Raw genomic sequence first — 19,741 nt, forward strand, 5'->3', positions numbered from 1 at the left:
GCAGAGAAAGGAGCTGCAATTGCACACTTTGCACAATATCAAAACCCATATCTTCTCTCAGCTGCTCCCTTCTAAACATCTGGGGTGGGAGGGGAGCCAGAGAGTTGGATGAAATCTAGCTCTGGACTGCATCCAGCCCATGGGCTCCCCACCTAGTTTAAAAACAAATGTGAAGATACGTGTGTGCATTAGTGGGTGTAGAAAGGGAGAAAGACATATTAAGTGCTTTCCAATGGAAGCAAGGACAACATGCTCACCTTAACAGTCAGAGGGTTGTCTTCAATAGTTTCTGTGCACAAATGGAACAAACTTCCACTCATAGAACAAGACTTCATCTTCCTCTCCTCTCTGTGCAGCCCCCTGCCCTTGAGCTCTCAAAATTTGTTCCAGGAGGTTGGGGGAACCACTAGAGAAGATTTGGGTCATGCAGGGGGCTGAAGGGGGAGTTGGGAAATGTGAAGAAGCCCCATTGCATTAGTAGATTTTCATTCACACAATGCTAGATTAAGTCCAGGGTTTTCAAGGGAAGTTCCCTAAGAGAAAGGGAACACTTCACTTTCCAGGCTTGATTATCTTAGCTTGATTATTTTATGATTAGTGCTTATTAATATGATTGGTGCTTTTATTGCTCTTTTTAAATTTGGTTATATTTTTAGACTCACATTTAGAATAATGTTTCTAAAGCTGACTTCATAGCTTAAACTCTGGTTTATTATTGAATGAAAACTAACCCACTTTAACTTAATAAGTCTCTGGGTAGCTGTTATTGCAGAAACATAGTAAATCAATGCTTTAAGCTCATCACAAATTATCCAGGTCTAGTATGTCAGAGCTCTACATGAAACATCAGTCAAGGAACATAGCTAATGTACAAGGAATTCAGAGACAATGATCAGTTAAATTTATCCGTTAATTTGTCCTTTATTAAAATATAATTGATGCCCAAAGATTACTCCCATTCCTTGGGAACTCTGTATCTCTTCCACACACAGAATCACACATATATGTTTGCTTGTTTTTTGGTAAGACAAGACAAGAAAGCTAATGTGATGGGGTTTGAAAGTTCAACTAGGACTGGAGACCAAAGTTCAAATTGACAGTCAGACATGAAGTTCAGTGGGTGGCCAGTTGTCACTAGCCTACCTTGCAGGAATGTTATGAGGATAAACTGTATGGAAGTGGGGAGAAGCATTCCTGTTGCCCAGAGTTTCTTGGGGAGAATGCCAATGTTTTTCAAGTTTTAAAATAGAAGATCTTTAAAAATAAAGATTACCTAAGGTTGATGCTTTGAGACATTGTTAGTTCAACTGGCAGTAAATAACTTAAGAACTTGAGATCTAGGCCTGCTAGACTGATGCATGCAGTCTTTCAAGGCAGTAGCTTCCACTGTAGTGTATGGTCCACTCAATCAATACTTCTTCAGTGCATGTTTATGCTTTAAATGTGTTTGGTAGTTTGTTGACTTAGGCAAACAAGCAGTATTCAGACGTCCTGCAAGGAAAACTCAGTACACACATGCAGATCTCATGCATGTATGGACACCATACCTTGAAGTTGCAGTCATCTGATTTAGTCTAGAGCTCCATGTGGGCTTTTATGTGCTTCGTTGCAGACAGGTATCCCAGTTCACTTCTATGGAGGGAGAAGATTTGTTCAGAGAAAGAATTGCGTGTGTGGATCTACTCTATTGAAATGAATAAGAGAACTCTTCTGGGGAGCAAGGCGCCATTGTGAGCACATTGCACTTTCTATGTCCATAGGAAACTGATAGAGAAGGGTTTTTATTAGTAGAGTTGTAAAAGAAACGATATTTCTTTTCTGAACTACAGAACTACAACTGATTGTTTAAGACAGAGGTAAGGACCTTTTTTGGCCAGTCATGTCAGATCCTTATCTCACCCACCCTGTGGGCCAACTTTGACCCCACCCACCTGTTAAAGTTAACCCACAAGGTAGGGGCGGTGGTCTGCTTTGCCAGCACATTCCCTGCAGGACTGAACTCTCTGCTTACCAGCTGATGAGCAAAGTCTGTCTGCAGGGGTCTACTTAATCAGAGCATTCCCCAGAGGGAACGTGCTAGTCATTCAGCAGGATTGAACCCTCCTTCCTGCCCATGGGCATGGTTTAGGAGAAATTGCCTCGCACGCCAAATTGGACCCCCTTCCCCTGGCAGGACAAGATTAGCCAGTGTGCCAGATGTTACCCACTCCTGATTTAAGGGACAGAGGGAGAACAAATCTGTTGCATGCAGACAGTTCTAGGTTCCATTTCGGGCATCTCCGGATAGGGCTGGGAAAGACTCTCCCAAAACTCTGGAAAGCTGCTGCCAGTAAGTGTAGGCAATACTGAGCTAGATGGACCAGCAATCTGATGATATAACATCCTAAATTCCTGTTTATTTTGTGAGAACTTTGCAAGATTTCATGTTAGTGAAATAGAAATTCAGTAGAATGCACAGACAGTATAGATATTGTTAAAAAATCTAGTTCACTCATCATGGTATAGTTAATGGTTTAGTGTGGCTTATTGATTTATTTTATTTATATTTCCATTTATAGACTGCTTACTATCTGACAGATCTCAAAGTGGTTTACAATAGAATACACAAGGTACAATAAAAAATATCAAATTAATTTACAAAACAAAATACATGAACAATATCCATGTACATAAACATAGTATAAAAGCCAGAGTAGGGTTTTAGTAGTTTACACACCACTCTTACCTGCTGTACTTCTCCCTGCTGTCATGCACAAGAAATAAGCCACACTTTCTGATTTAGAGTTGTGTCTGACCTGGGGTTCATGTTTTATTTGAGTGAAACAATCTCTTTTGAACATAACACTTAAGCCTGGGGTTGTGGTTTGTCTCTTCTGCACGCTAGTGGGGAGGAAGTGAGAATCATGGTAAACCATTATGTACAAACTAGGCCAATAAAACATGGAATCAAGCTAGCATAAAACATCTGTCTTTGCTGCCTGTATTTAACCCTTCCCACATCCCCCAATAACAGCACTACAAAACTGATTTTGGAACTGATTGTGGTAAATTATATTTAATCATGTTATGGTGTATCTAATATTTGTTGGTACATTTATCTCAATATAACCTGAAGACCAATCTTTATATTAACTATCATGTTTTTGGTAGAAGATTAAAATGATTAGGAATGGGTAAGCTAATCTTTGCTCAGCTCACAAGCCATTTGGGGTTTTCCAAGCATTCTTGGCAAGAAATGATGGCTCTGAGCATGTTCAGTAACATCATTTCAAGTTCTGGAGCTACCCAGTCAGCAAGCCTGTGTGTTGATCTAATAGTGAGCCAGACCCCCTTCCACCTCCACTTATTCTCCACCTGTATCCCCCGGTTCACAATAAAAATTGTGGTTTTTTTCTGGAGAAGGAAAGTGAATGGCAGGGGACATGAGTCTGTACTGAAGTGACAAAAAAAAGTCTCGTATTTTTCAAGGAGAGTGAATATGTCTTCCTCATTTTGTCCTGTCCCTGAAAACAACTATTTTATTTACTTATTTAACAAAATATATATACTGCTTGATTGTAGAAAACCTCTAAGCAATTTACAAAAACAAAGTTATAAAAAAGCAGTTTTTAAAAAGTAATTAAATACATTTTAAAACAATTAAAACAGCAATCTTAAAAAGAGATGAAAACACATCAACATCTATGTATTTGGATAGGTTTGCCTAAACAAAAATGTTTAACCAGTCACCAAACAGAATACAATGAAGATACCTGCCTGATGCTAATAGGCAGGGAATTCCAAAAAGTAGGTGCTGCAACACTAAAAGAACAATTTCTTACAAGTGTGAAACAAGTTTTATGTGGCACTTGAACAGTACCAGTTCCGCAGATCAAGTAGGCACATCTGGGGCAAGGCAAGTAAATGGATCCCAAGGTGTTAAGGGCTGTATAAACCAATAGCAATACCTTGACCTTGCTCTGGTAATAAATTGGTAACCAGTGCAGATACCTTAGCAGAGGTGTTATATGCTGACAGGGTCTCATTCCCATCAGCAACCTTGCTGCAGCATTCTGCACTAACTACAGTTTCCGGGCCAAGTGCAAAGGAAGCCCATGTACAGTACATTGTAGTAATCCAGTCTAGAAGTCACCAATGCCTGAACTACTGTGGTCAACCTCTCCCTGTTCAGATACTATCCTAGTTGTCTTACTAGGTGCGGCTGATTAAAGGCACTTCTAGCCACTGAAGCTACCTGGGCCTCCAGTGACAGAGCTGAATCCAGAAGCACACCCAGACTGCATACGTGCTCCTTCAGGAGGGGTGCAACTAGGTCTACAGCAGGCAATTGACCAATTTCTTGGACATGGGAGTCACTCACCCACAGTGCCTCCTTCGTGCCAGAATTCTATATATAATACTATATATAAATGTATGTTTAAACCCACTAACTCCCTGAAACACCAGCACAAATTCACAACTCCTGAAAGCTAGCAGCAACAAACCAAATGGTTTAGCACTACTTCCAGAAACTGGCCAGGTTGATAAGTCACCATGAGACTTCCTTAGTTATGAAGCAGTCTGGTTGACCACTGTGAGAATAGAATGCTGGACTAAATGGTCCCTCAGTCTGATTGAGCAGGGCTCTTCTTATGTTATTATGTAACCTTGTGAAACTGACTCTGTAAGGAGTTCCACCTTAGTATCTTCATGCTAAGAAAGTATGATCAGAAGGATGCATTCAGCATCTCTGAGAAACATTACTGTTGAGATAAAGCACCCTTTCAGACATTTTGGGTTCAATATGGTACATTTTACTTTCACTGTCTGCAGTGGGAGTTAGTTGTCATTAACTTTCAATATTTCAGTATCTTGCAACATACAAAGTATGAAGCATCATCCGTACTAAGTTTCAGTTCCATTTTGATGTCCATCCTTTTTAGGATGCGCTCAAGAACCTGACCAGTCCTACCTGCTTCAAAAAGGCCTTTTTGTAGCCAGGGCCATCCCTAAAAGGATGCAACACCAAGGGCAAATCACATTGTGTGCCCCCCCGCCTTCAGTACTGTCCTGCCTCTGCCAACCCTCCTACTTTACGTGATGATGGTGGTCACCCGTTCCCTGGGCTTACTTACTCTCTCTCTCTCTCCCCCACCTCTAAACTTACATTTTTTTTCATTTTCTGCTACTTTAGTAATGGCGGCACTGCAAGGCCTTTCACTTCCTCCCTCTCTTTCTTATTCTAGGAAGAGTAGAGATGGAGAACCTCACCAGGTAGATGGGAGGTGGCACAGCTAGCCAGGTGGTGGTGCAGAGGAATTATGGAAGTTGTAGTCTAAAACATCTGGAGGGTACCACGTTGGGAAAGGCTGTTCTTAGTGATGAGAATATCATTTCAGTGAGAAATTGATAGCCCTTTGTCTAGTACCTCTGTTGTTCAATATTTGTCATCTCTTTCTTGCATATCACAGCGTAGGAGCCTATGACACATCGGTAGCATTATTCTTTCCTGTTAACAATTAGAATTTTGTAATGGGTGACTGAATAAGGTTGTATGTGAGTATTTTCTTTGAACAAAGCATCTGCTTCCTAGTTTAGAATATGGTACGTTCTCAATCACCATAATGCAGCTTTTATAGGAAACTTTCTAATTTCATGCTGCCTGGTTTTTAATTTTTCAACACCCATGATTTTAAAGTGCAACAATTTCAGACTATACCATATAATAGCTTCAATATTCCTTCAGCTTAAATCCATTTAGGGCACAGTAAAATCAGAGATGTCTCAGCATTGATGTAATCACATGTTACCTCTTAAGATTTCTCAACTGCCTTGAATGTATAATCTTGAGATATGAAGAAGCAACGTTTTTTTAATGATCAGCAACCATGTGAATCAAAGTACTTGTGTTCTGAATCCTTTTTCTTCTGTAGTCTTATTCAATAAAATATAATGAAATTATTAATGGTCACAACTTGTAATGGGCTCAGTTGGAAAAATCTCTTAAAAGATGGTTGGCAGATCATCTGTAGAATTACAGAATGAAATGACTGGGCATCTCCTGATTATTTCAGAGCCCTGAAGAGAAGAGAGATATTACAGTGACATGTACCAGAGTAAACAATTCAAAAGGTTTCCTAACTTATTTATTTAAAGAATGTTTATCCCGCTTGTCATCCAGAAACGTCTCCCAGAGTGGATTGCAAATCACTAACAAAAGTCCCTGCTCTCAGGATTACATTCTAAAAAGACAGTACACAAAAGAAAAATAGATTGGAAGGGAGGAGGAAAGAAGCAAATCCAGATACAATCTTAGTTTCAGGTTGTTCTAATGAGCAGATGGGATGGAAAAGAGAGGAGTTGCCAAGAGTAACTGTGCTCTAAGCTGTTCCAGTGGAGTTGTTCTGCATCACCTCTTCCTCATCTGCTTAAGTCTGATGGAATGGCTGCTGCCGGATAACAATTGAACTTAACATGGGAAGACAACCTACTCTTTAATGTTTGTTGTCATTAAGATTTTTCATTTCATTCTATTCTAGCAGCAACTAGATGTGTGTCCAGGGACACATGGTGAACATGTGCATGGGAGCCCGGGTACATGTATACCACTCCATAAACACATCTGTTACATTACGGTGTTCAGGGACTTGCCACTAAGCCGTGTGTGTGTGTGTGTGTGTGTGTGTGTGTGTGTGTGTGTGTGTGTGTGTGTGTGTGTGTGTGTGTGTGTGTGTGTGTGTGTGTGTGTGTGTGTGTGTGTGTGTGTGTGTGTGTGTGTGTGTGTGTGTGTGTGTGTGTGTGTGTGTGTGTGTGTGTGTGTGGCAGACGTAACTAAATAAATTCCAAAGGAGACAAGAACTATTTTATAATCAAGGCTAATTTCACATAGCTCAGACTGATCTTGAATTGATGCAATAAAGACAGTTCTCATTTGTGCAATATAGATGTTTATCAAACATTAAATATGTATCAAGAAGTCAAGTAACTGAAGGTGATAACTTCAGAACCACATGGTTTGAAGACAGTGATAGATGTGTGGAAGTTTGCAACTATGGCTAAACTGACATACTTTCTTAGGTGCAGAGAGGGCAGCCAAAGACATGATAAATTCTTGATAAGCTGGCAAAACTTTATTGACTATAGCAGAAGATATGGGACACTGCCAATTATGAATAATGGATTTACATAATTTTAGTTAAGATAATCTGATATGAGACTTTTTGGGGAGAGCATTTGTTTATAACATCAATCTGTGGTATTTATAAATGTCTCCTAATATCAACTGCATACATTATATTGTACATTGTGTGTATGTGTGTGTGTGTGTGTGCATGTGTGTATGGATGGATGTGCTGTCTCTGTTGTCTTTTAAGTGCCTACTGAGGACCTTCCTCTTTCAACAAGCCTTTTAAGTAGAAACCTTATATCAGTCTGCAGCTGTGCTGGAATTGTTTTTAAGATGTTGCGGAAGATGCTTTGAGAGGTTTTTTTAAACAAACACTTTTTTTAAAAAAAAGTTTTGTTTCAAATTTTTAAAAAGATTTTTTATTTCAAAGATGTTTTGTTTTAAATATATTTTATAGATTTTTTGTGTTTTGTCACTTATTTGCCATTCCTTCTGGCAGGAAGGGTAGGATATAAGTGTAATAAATTTGTCTTCTAGTTTTCAAATAATAAAAAGGTAAAAAAAATGGAAAGCAAAGAGTACCAACAAAGAAGGAAATAGAGAAAAATAGAAAATGTATTACAATTATACTGTATAGTCACAAGCAGCAAATAATTGATTTGGAATGGGGGAAATGGCCTTGAGTGCACAATCCGAACTATTTGACAGTACCAATTACCTGTTTACCCACTCTTCCAAACTGATAATGGCGCTATCATACTGACAGTGACAACCATGTGCTCAGCTGTGTGAATGTGTCATGTGTTCTTTGTTTGCTGGATACAGATATTTTGACAATTGGGGGTGTTTTCCATCTTGTGAATGTTACTGTGTGTGTGGGGAGTCCTTTGGTTTTACAGTGCTGAATTGCATCCATCAGTGTAAAATGCTTGGATTATTTTCAGTGAAAGGATTCTGTATTTCTTGTATGAACTTTTCACTAGGTCTGTGATTCATGTCAAAATCTATAAACGATCATAGGCCTTGTTGTTATTGTATGTCAGCTGGAGATGTCCCATCTGGAGGAAAATGTCTTGTCTTTTTTAAAATTTATAGTTCAGAGTCAACATTAGAAACATTACTAACATGGATACCTTTTAATCATAGGATTGACATCTTCAAATATGTGATCTACGGGGTAGCAGCTGCCTTTTTTGTCTATGGCATTTTGCTGATGGTGGAAGGATTTTTTACAACTGGTGCCATCAAGGATCTCTACGGGGATTTCAAAATCACCACCTGCGGCAGATGTGTCAGTGCCTGGGTATGTTAACATGACAGCCTTGATTACCCATGTTAATTTCAGCCAGGTTAGAGTGTTTTAATTAATTACTAAGTTAGAAAACTCCATGGACTAAAAAAGGTGACTCTAGTAATGAATGTGGAACAGACAATGCCATTTTCTCAGATTAAGGATAGAGATGTGAAGGCCCAGGAAAAAAATCCAAAAAAATTCAGAAGAAAACAGGGTTTTCTGTTTCCCCCCGATTTTTTCTGTCCAAATTGGGAAATTGCTTTTCCCCAATTTTTTTCCTGTTTCCCCCCAGGCCTTCACATTTCTAATTAGGGATTTCATCCAAAGCTCAGGTTTAATGTTTTGAAGCACTGTAACTGTTTTCTATATATTGGAGCACCAGGAAGATGTTTCACAGCCCTCTGAGAGGGTAGCCAAATTCTCATATATTTTTTAAATCAGAGTTGGGGTTGTATATGCCAGATTCTTGTATCAAGATGCAATAGCCCCTTTCAGCTGATTGAAGGAGTATATAGATGTGCTGCTAAAAGTAATTATGGTACATCTACCTTCATATGTCCCTTTTTGTGAAATTGTCTTTGGACATTACAAGAAGCCTTTCAGTTTTTACACTTCCACTGTGATGTCAGAAGGAGAGCTCCCAAGGTATGATTCACAGTCTGTCCTGCAATTGCATTTGCTTGTTTGTTCTTCTCGAAATGTTCAAAAGCCCATCTGGATGAAAAACTGAACCATGCAGAGAGAAAGTAAACCCAATGCACACATGAGATTCCCCTACCACCACGCAGCCTCGCCTGTGCTATTATAAAAATAAATTGGTAATTATTTTCTTATTACCTATGCCTAATAATTCTAGTTCATAGGAATTTCCAGCACCAGAATATTTCATCAGAGGGGGCAATGTAGTAAAGCAAAAGGAGCTAGAATGAAGCTGTAGTCGTATACAGAAAAGTGCTTTGTATGCTATCTAAGAAAATAGGCACCCTGATTCATTGGTATGTCTGTGTGCATCTATCTGTAAGTGAAAAGTAAAGCGATTATTAAACATGGATGCTAATGCCTAATATTACACTGACTTGTGTGGGAAGAAAGTTGATATACTCTCAGTTGCCTTGGTAGCTTAATGCAGATGAATTTTATAACTGGGTAACAATTGGATGTCTGAAGTACAACAGTTTGAAAGACTGCATCACCATAGTACTGTATATGATAGAAAAACAAGTACTGTGAGATAAAATAAAGACTGTTAATGAAAAGGATGACTTTATTTATTAAAAGAGAGACTGATCTGAAAATGTGGAAAAAATAAGTTGCACCAAATAAAGAAACAAGAGAGACCAACAAATTTAAAATTGTTGAAATGAAAAACTAAGCCCATATTCAAGAAATGCAGTGTGCCCAGCAACATTTGTCTTTCTCCATTTTAATTTCATACAATCCCAAATCCATTTACTTGGAAATAAATTCAGTTGATTTCAGTGAGATAGCTTGCAACTAGATGTGTTTCAGATCAAGTTATTAGGCTGCAATGCTATGCAAGCTTTCTTGGAGGTCAAGTGAAAATTAAGTTGTACTCTTGGTGCATAGGTAAGAAAAAAGGATTGGTGAATCCTGTCTGTTTCCATTCCAGGTCTGAGAAAATGTGCATTTATTTTAAAATATATTTTCTCTCAAAGTATTTTTTTTAAAAAAAAACTACAAAATTTATATATCACTTGACTGTAGTAAAACCTCTAAAGCGGTTTACAAAAATATTTAATTCATCAATTAAAAACAGTGACGGACAGGTAATTTAAACAAGTAACATGCATTTTAAATGGATTTTGAATTGTTTTTTAATCATTTGGGAACATTTAAGAAGTGTGAAAGCTGTGGATAAATTAAGGTCACATTTACCCAACAGCCCAAGAGGGGCAGATCAGGTCAGTTTGTATCAGAATTCTCAAAGATCAAGAGCTGTATTCATCTAAGTCCTACTCAGAATAGACCCATTGAAATTAATGACCCTAAGTTAGTCATGTCTATTAATTTCAATGAGTCTGCTCTGAGTAGGACTAGCATTGAAGATCACCTGAAATTCCTCAAGCATTCCCTATAATAATACATGAAACTGCATTAAATGAAATAATAAAACACAAAACTTGGCACAAATGTTGTGATTGCTATGAAGATACAGTAATGAAAATTACAGTCATTGTGAAGCTTCCAATTCAAGATTATTGTATTTAGGGGAAAAGTGTACAGCACTGATTACAACAGGGATAGCCAACCTTTTCGCACCAGGGGGCACATTTCAAAATTTGGGAGAGTGCTGAGGGCGCCAGTCACAAAATGGCTGCCATGGGGGCATGGCATGGGGCACATGGCATAACGTAAAATTAGAGAGAGCACATTCATTTCTGATTTTTCACCACCCCCACCCCAGGATAACCTCATGGGAAGTACTACAGGAAGTACAGCTGTTAAGGGCACAACTCCTTGCCAATCCTAAACCAAAGCATAGGTTGCCATCCTGTACCCATTTACCTGGAGTAAGCCCTATTAAACACAAAGAGACTTTCTTCTGAAATAGACATGTATACCATTGTAGTGTAAGTTAACTATACAGTGAATTCTTAATGAATGCCTGGACATCAGCTCCTGCACTTCAGGAGACATTCAGAGCTTGGAAAAGTTACTTTTTTGAACTACAGCTCCCATCAGCCCAATCCAGTGGCCATGCTGGCTGGGGCTGATGGGAGTTGTAGTTTAAAAAAGTAACTTTTCCAAGCTCTGGAGACATGCCTAAGCCTCTTTGCAAATCTTTTACATTTTGCATTGCCATTTGAAGAAGTGATTCTTTAACTACACTTATTTGTAGTAGTATTTGCAGAAAATAACTTCTAGGGAGTACCTAATCTCAGACAAACCCACCATAGGAAAGATGCATCCTGGTTACTAGGGGAAAAAGGAAGGATAAACTACAGAGATTCCAAGGACTACTAGAAAATAAAGAGCATGAAGAGTACATTAAGGGGGAGGGGGAAACAGAAGCTCTTTAGGACCCCAGGGATTCCTTTTGCCTGGTGTCCAAACAAGTCATTTATCAGTCACAGCTCTGACTTCACACATTGCCTGAAAACACTGACAGGTGAGAGTACCCAGGCTGGTTCATTTCACAGAAATTGTTTAGAAGAGTACCTGCACATTTTGCTTTGTAACTTCCTTTCTAGGAAGGCCAGAGACTTACTTTTTTTTTAATGAAAGCTCAGAGGCTGGAGGTACCTGCCTGGAATTAGCAATGAAGGCCGTAATGAGTATAATGGCACCCATGGGTGCTGGATTTGTGATCCCAGATTACAAGAAGACTCTACATTTTTAAATGCCAGATTTCTGGCACTATTTTATTGTTTGTTTGTTTTTAAAAAAGCAAAATATTGGTTAAGCAAATAAACTACAATGGTATACTTTTGGTCATATAGACAAGTGTATCTGCATGTTTCAGGCATATGATTCTAATTTTTAAAAGCACCCCTAGAAAAATTAGCATTTTTTTTTAAAAAAAATGGTGCAAACATCAAATTAGTTTAGTTGGCATATAAAAGCTTTTTGCCTATCTTACAAATTTAAGGGCAAATCTCATAACAAAACCAACTTCCTCTGGTGTCTGTGTACAACAATAATCTAACTTTCCTGAGGTTTTAGTTTGGAGTTATCATTCATAGGGGGTATATTCACTGATATGTCCCACATTAATTTTACTTTTTTATGTTTCCAAATGCCTTGTTTATCGTTTGTTTATTTATTAATTAAATGTATATCCCACCCTTCCTCCCATAAAGAACTAATTACGATGGTCTGCCTGTGGGGATTCATGGCATCCAATGGATACCTGAAACTCGGGGGGTGGGGAGCAGTTAGCCTGACTGGCAGCCCTACTAAGGCTAGTCTTGCTGTGGAATAGCAAGATGAAAAGGGCCATTGATTCAGTTGTGCCTGAATGTTGTCTCCAGCACAGTGGATCTCAGATGGCTACTTGGTATTTGGGAGAACTCCAAGAGGTGAAACAGGCTGGATGATAGCTAAAGCAAAGATAGTGGACATATCAGTGTAAATGACCAAGCACAGGTAAAAGCGCACAATCATATCTACCATGTGGCACTGATGGTGGGGAAGAAAGCTTATTTCATTAGCATCATTGGCTAGCCACCCAGCAGAGCTTTTCTGGGTGGTAAAAACCATTGTAAGGCACTTTGGTAAAGAGTAAATTTTGTAAGGCATTTAAAAGAAAAAGTCACTTGTATTCAGGGTGACCTTGACATCACAGTTGTTACAAGCCTGGTGGATGTGTCTAGAGCACTATCTAGTCCAGACTGGGATCAGTTTCAGTTGCTGAGGCTCAACAATATAGATAAGATGCTTGAAAGCATTTGGCTTATCACCTGTAACCTTGACCCTTGCCCTTCTTGGCTTGTGATAGCTAGCTGGAAGGGACTGACTAGCTGGTTCCAGAGGGTAGTTAATATCTTGCAGGAGTGGGGTTGTGGTAGGGACACTGTTTAAAAGGCTGCCCTGGACCCAGAAGATTACAGTAACTATTGCCCAGTCATGAATATCCCCTTCTTGTGCAAGGTGCTCTAGAGGGTAGTGCATCAGGTGGAAGGATGCTGATTATCTTTACCCATTTCAAAGGGGTTCAGGCTTGGTTTTATCATTGAAAGAGCTTTGTATCAAGGGGCAGGGGGAGTACAACCATGTTAGTTCTGCAGGTTTTGATACCACCAATTATGCTATCCTTCTGTACTGGCTCTGTGGATTCATTGTTGAAGACACAATGTTTTGGTATCTTCATACCTACCTACGGAGCATATTTCAGAGAATAGCAGTAGGAAACATCTGATGATTCCTTGGCAATTTTCTTGTGTGGTCCCTCAAGATTCCATTCTGTCTCCATTGCTTTTTAACATCTATATGAAGTTGTAGGGAGTGGTCATCAGGAGATTTGAACTGTCATCAATATGTGGATGGCATTCCATTGCTTCTTGCCATCTGGATCAGGTGAATTTGTGCAGGTACTTGATCAGTGTCTGGAAGCAGTAATCAGTTGGATTAGGGCTAATATTAAAGCTGAATCCTGTCAAGACAGAGGTATTGTGGATTGGAAATTCCCAGGTCCAGAAAATAGGAAGGCACACTGTTCTAGATAAAATGGCACTTCCCCGAAGGATCAGATGCATAGTCCAGGGTACTCTTAGGTTCAAACTGCCACTGGAGACCCAGATGACCACAGTGGTGTGGAGAGCTTTTTTCTGACTATGGATGGTTCATCTGCTTTGACCATTCCTGGGCAGAGTTATCCATACTCTAAAGGTAAAGGTGTCCCCGCGCTTATAGTGCGAGTCGTTTCCGACTCTTAGGGTGACGTCTTGCAACATTTACTAGGCAGACCATATATATGGGGTGGGATTGCCAGTTCCCCAGCCTTTCTTTACCCCCCAGCAGAGCCGCCCCTAGGCACCAGGAAGTGGGGCAGTTGCTCAGGGCCCCGCGCTTTGGCGGGACCACGCTTGGCGATCTAAGCGCGCTGCCGCCGCCAGCAGAGAGCCACCCCAGCGAGCTCCTGGCGGCCGCAACAGCAGGCCGCGGGGGGAGAGAGCTGCCTCTGCAAAGATCAAAGTCATCGCCGCAGCAGACTTCCTTCTGCTGCAGCGAAAAACGGCTCGCTGCAGCGTGCTCCTGCCGGCCGCAGTAGCTAGCCGTGAGGAGAGATAGCCGTGTGAAGAACAAAGCCTCAGTTGGTGGGCGAAGTAATGGCTCAGAAAAGGAGGAAGTCGCCACCGTTGTCCCCCCGGGGCAAAATGAATAGGGGGGAAAACCAAGGAGCAGAGGCGGCACAAACAGCCCCGCAATCCGCAAAAATAAAGCGGGACAAAAAAGAACAGGAACAAGGGGGGGGGAATTTAACAATTGCCCCAACCAGCTCAAAACTATCTCAAAAGAAAATTCAAAGGGAAAAAAGGAGGGAAAAACAACTGGAAGCAAAACCAAATGAACCCCCCAGTCAGAACACACGCTCTCACAGCAACAGAAGTTAAACAGTAAACTGTAAGGAAAACAGAAAATGCAAGGTGAAGGAAGAAGGGGGGGGGAACTGGACACAAAACCAAATGAACCCGCCTGTCGACACACTCGCACACACAACTTTCACAAGTTAAACACTGAAACCTTCACAGTTTGAGCTGAGATAACAGCCTCAAACGAAGGCAAGAATGAATAAGAAATGGATATGGAACAGGTTGACTAGAGGCCTATTCCCTGAAGTGAAGGTAATCATATTTGTATTTAAAAGGTTGTGTGTGGGGGCAACTATGCTTTTGCCCCGGGCCCCACACATGCTAAGGGCGGGCCTGCCCCCCAGCATATTCCGTGTACTCATTTTACCGACCACGGATGGATGGAAGGCTGAGTGGACCTCGACCCCTTTTACCGGAAATTCGACTTCCTCCTTCCATTGGTATCAAACTCCGGCTTGAGCAGAGCTTTGGCTGCGTTACCGCTGCTTACCACTCTGCGCCACGGAGGATCTTATCCATACGCTAGTAACCTTCCATTTGGGCTATTGTGATTTGCTGTATTTGGAGCTGTTCTTGAAGATGATTCAGAGGCTGCAGCTAGTGTCAGGTGTAGTGGACAGAGTTTTAATAATCTGTCTACAGTATATGGATCCGTATAATACCTGTCCTTAAAGAATTGCACTGGCTGTGTTTGCCCCTGAACCTAATTCAAGGTTTTAGGATCTGTTAGGATTTGTTTACGTGAATGAACACCTCTACCTGTACTGCCCTCTCTGGTCTCTAAGATTAGCCAGGAAGACCATGCTGCTAATACCATTACTGAGAGAGGTTCGTGATCAGTGGTCCACAAGAGGGCCTTCTCCACAATGGCACTCTTGCTATAGAATTCCCCCCCCTCGGATTGGCTGATGCCAACACTTTCCATCTTTTGACTCCTTCCTCTTCCTCCATGCCTTTTGAGTTATAAGATATTTGCCTGTGTGTTATTTATTCTGACGCATGGGTTGTTTGGTTGAAGTTTTAGATTGAATTGTATCTGGTGTTTTATGGTGTCCATCTAACAAAAGGTGGGATAGAAAAGTCATGGGTGTAAGAATGAGGATGATACAGAGCCACTGCCATTTAAAAAATATTCATCAGAAGAGGATGGTCAATTATCAGCAGAGAAATCCAAAGAGTTTATTCCTGGAACAACCACAAACACTCTGGATTTCTCTGTTGGTAATTGGCCATCTTCTTCTGATGAATGTTTTTAACATGACAGTGGCTCTGTAGAATCCTCATTCTTACAGTTATTTTACTTTTACTGCTGGGTTATTTATTACCTTTTGCACACAGGTTTGCAGAAATTCTTAAACAGTAATAAGATTTGGATCTGTCTGTAAAATAGTTTTCAATCAGCCACATACATCTTCCTTTGAGGTATTGATATCAATTTCATGTCATAAGCTGCTATCTTTTAGTACTATTTTTGTGGTGCTTAGGAGAGAGCCAATGTGGCATAGTGGTTAGAATGTTGGACTATGACCTGGGATACCAGGGTTCAAATCCCCACTCAGCCATGAAGCTCACTTCACTGGGTGATCTTGGGCCAGTCGTTGCCCCTCAGCATCAGAGGAAGACAATGGTAAACTACCTCTGAATACCACTTACCATGAAAACCCCATTCATAGGGTTGCCATAAGTCATGATCGACTTGAAGGCAGTCCATTTCCATTTTCAGGGGATATTAACCAACAGTTTGATAAATAGAAACAAAAATAGTTTGTATGTTCATTTGCAATGCTGTTGCCCTTTCAAAGGCAACATGTAACGGGCTTCTTTTTCTACATGTGTATCACTGCAGTATACCTGTAATTACATGTGTATTAATTACATGTGCATACTCATTCTTAAACAGCACCTTTCCTATTTTTTTCTGATAAGATCACTGAATTTAATTCCTCTGAATTCTGAGGGCGTTTTTAAAATAAGTTGTACCTGTAGTGAACAAAATAATTTGAAATAAGGTTTGCTTTGGGCTGCATCCAACTGTGTCACTCAGCTGACAATAAAGCTTCAATTGACAGAACAGGGAAAGAAACAATTTCCAGTGATTTTCTCCTCCAGACCCACTCTTTCCCCCTAAATCTGATCCAGAAAAGTGGGAGATCTTCCAGAGCAGATTTTCTTTTGTGGGGGAGGGCACAGCAGGCTGCAGGGAGGAGAAGGAATTGCTGAAAATTGCTTCCCTCCAAATCCTGCTAGTGAAAACCTTACCATCAGTTGAGTGACACCATTGGATCAAACCCAGTGTCATTTGGTACAAGATTCTGTAAGCTTTCAAATTATACAGCAGTCTTTGTCAGGCAGAATGGAAATATGATTCCAATCCTATCCATGTTTACCTGGGAGTAAGTACAACTGAACACTGTGGGGATATTCAGCACAAGCCTATGCATGTTTACTTGGAAGTAAGTTGATTCTCAGCAATAGTCAAAATAATGTTAGGATATGATCCAGCCACAGTTAAATGTTTCACTCTAATTTTGATGGGACAGTTAAGTTCTGAGAACTGGAATCAGTGTATGTATACTACACACAAGCGCAGAACAAATTATGAGCATGTTTTAATAGCATAATCCGATGCTCGTCTACTTAGGAGGTAAGTGTAATTGTGAATAGGATTCACTAGGAAATTGTAGATGGGTTAAAACCAGCTGTTGCCCGCCTTTCCTGGGAGCATAATTATTGCATAATTGACTAGCAAGACTGTTGACTGTTACATAACATTTGATGATTATGGGTAGAGACACACTTACTGTTCTGCCGGTTCCAGTACATCTCCACTTCTCTTTTCTGAAAACAGGGGCACACGATGCTACTGAAACCCTGCCCTTTTTTACTGCAAAACATGGTGTGATCAGCTTGAGTTCATTTTTAAAAATTTGCTTCAAAGAGATTTCACAAGTGATCAGCAGATCGACCCGTTCCTCCTCCAGGTGTGGCCAATGGAAGCACTTTGCTGGAGGCAACTAGTGTGCTCATAACCTAAGTAAAGCTAAAACAGTTCTCTATACTGAGATTAGGACAAATACAACAGTTTAAAAAGTGTAGGATTATTTTCCTTTTTGGATCATTACAACAATTACAAGGACTCGACAATCCCCCTTTGTACTGTTGTCAGTACAACAATGATAAGTAGTCCCTTTTTAAGGGCCTGTATTTGCCTATTACTTGGATAATTTATTTGGAAAATCTGCTATTGAATTAAACCCTTCAATAACTCTATCTGTTAAGTACTATCTAAGGTATCTCACCTAAGGTTCTCAGAATGTGAAGCTAAGAAGTGAACCAAGTCAGTTGCTAATAGAGGCAGAAGAGAGAACAACTATGAAGAGGAAATGAAAATAAATAAATAGCTACAAAGATTATTTAAGAATAGTATTGTGTTATATTTATATTTTATTGTATTTAATTTTTAAAAAATTATGCATGTACCCCATCCTTTTTGGTAAAGGGCAGGTTTATAAGTCTGCATCTGCACAATACATTTAAAGCAACATCATGCCACTTTAAACAGTCATGGGTTCCCCCAAAGAATCCCCCAAAGTTCCTTGAGAAGAGGGATTGATTGTTAAACCACTATGAGAACTATAACTCTATGAAGGGATTCGGGGTCTCCTAACAACTCTCAGCACCCTCAACAACCTACAATTCCCATGATTCCTTGGGGAAACCCATGACTGGTTAAAGTGGTATGATACTGCTTTAAATGTATGACTCAGATGGGGCCTAAATATCATAAATAAAATAATATCAGCTGTGTACTCACAAGGAAGTCTTCTGTACACATGCTGTAATATAATTAAACAGATTGCAATCAAATGCAATCCATTGCATTTTATAATAGAGAAAACTCTGGCCATTCTCAGTGGGTGAGAGAGTTCTAGCTAATGACTTTCCTGGGTGACTTCGAGTTCACCATGGCCAGAATGTGTTTTACATTTACACAAAGCGAAAGGTATGTAGGAAAGAGTGCTCCAGTGAAGGCCTCCTTGATTAGCAAGGCTATCATAGTACAGGTTGAGCAGACAGTTCTAATAACATAGGGTGCTGCTTTAATTTCTAAATTCTATGAATGGGGTTTTTGGGTGGATGGAACAGAAGTGTTCTTCACATAATTGCAACTTAACATTCAAAAGATCTTTGACCCTTCAAAACAGAATTTTGTATACATATGTACTTAAAGTGTGCAATTGGCCTGCTATGGAAGTGCACACACCGTATTTTATAAAATATACAACCTTCTCTTCCTGACTGAACTCAAAGGAAGCTGGCTCTGTGTGTTTACAGCACTAGCTGATTTTGCACAGCATTGATTGTCTCAAAACTAGTGATGTCACTAGGCCACCTCTCTCCTGACACATTTTTCTCTCTGTGTGTTTTAAAGAGGGCAAATGTAAATTTAACTTACAAATGTACATGCAGCACTTAAAAAAAAGCAGTGTGCCTGAAGCATGGGGGGGGCGGGGGAGCAAGTCAGATTACTAAATCAGCACTCAATTTGTTCACCAATACATCTTTCAAATGCATTGTGAAGTTGGAAGGAAGCCAGTCTCAAGCTGCAGGAGGAAAAAATGTAGTGATTCTGGATTTATGTGTACATTTATACGCATCCAAAGGGACCACAACATTTATTATATATTGCGGCTCTTTTTCTGACAGTAGCATCCCATCATAAGCTTCTAGTAGAACTGTGTATCACTAGATATCACATCACTGATCAGCTTCCTGCTCCTTTGATGGTTCTCTTACATGCTCTTAGGAAGATGCAGTTCCTAGTTAATCTGCTGACAGAGCAACTCACTTTGACATCTTTATTGCTGCTTATCTTTGCATTGCCCTTCTCACATCCCTGGTGATTTAAATGAACCCACAAACTACATACTAAGGCAGACTGCCATGTAAGAATGATACAGGGAAGGCTTTCATAAATGCAACCTTTCAACCTTTTATATCTCAGTCACTTTTATATCATAATGACATGCAAAGCAATAAAATGCACACAATTTGCACTGGAAATGGACATGATGCCGCCCTGGGCTCCTACTGGGAGGAAGGGCAGGATATAAATAAATAAATAAACATAGAAAAATATCCCAGAAAAGTCTTACCATATCAGAAACATGTTTTTCAAGTTTTTCAATTAAAAGTTTAGGGACGTATCAGTAGACACAAAGTTGAGGTTCAGATTGATTTGCATAGAACAAAATTAGCATCCCTTCTTAAGCCATAATCTGCTGCAAT

General features: G+C 40.0%; 1 protein-coding gene across 2 annotated transcripts in view; it reads left to right on the forward strand.

Annotated features, from left to right (window-relative positions):
• The window catches only part of GPM6A (glycoprotein M6A), a 318,969-nt gene that overhangs the window by 270,613 nt on the left and 28,615 nt on the right, over positions 1-19,741 (forward strand). For both annotated transcript variants that reach the window (XM_061583661.1, XM_061583662.1), the window contains one exon: positions 8,252-8,408. In XM_061583661.1, the coding sequence (XP_061439645.1) occupies positions 8,252-8,408 (157 nt within the window). The remainder of the gene's footprint in view (positions 1-8,251; positions 8,409-19,741) is intronic.

This window comes from Rhineura floridana, chromosome 9 (genome assembly GCF_030035675.1).
Source record: "Rhineura floridana isolate rRhiFlo1 chromosome 9, rRhiFlo1.hap2, whole genome shotgun sequence".
NCBI lineage: Eukaryota > Metazoa > Chordata > Lepidosauria > Squamata > Rhineuridae > Rhineura > Rhineura floridana.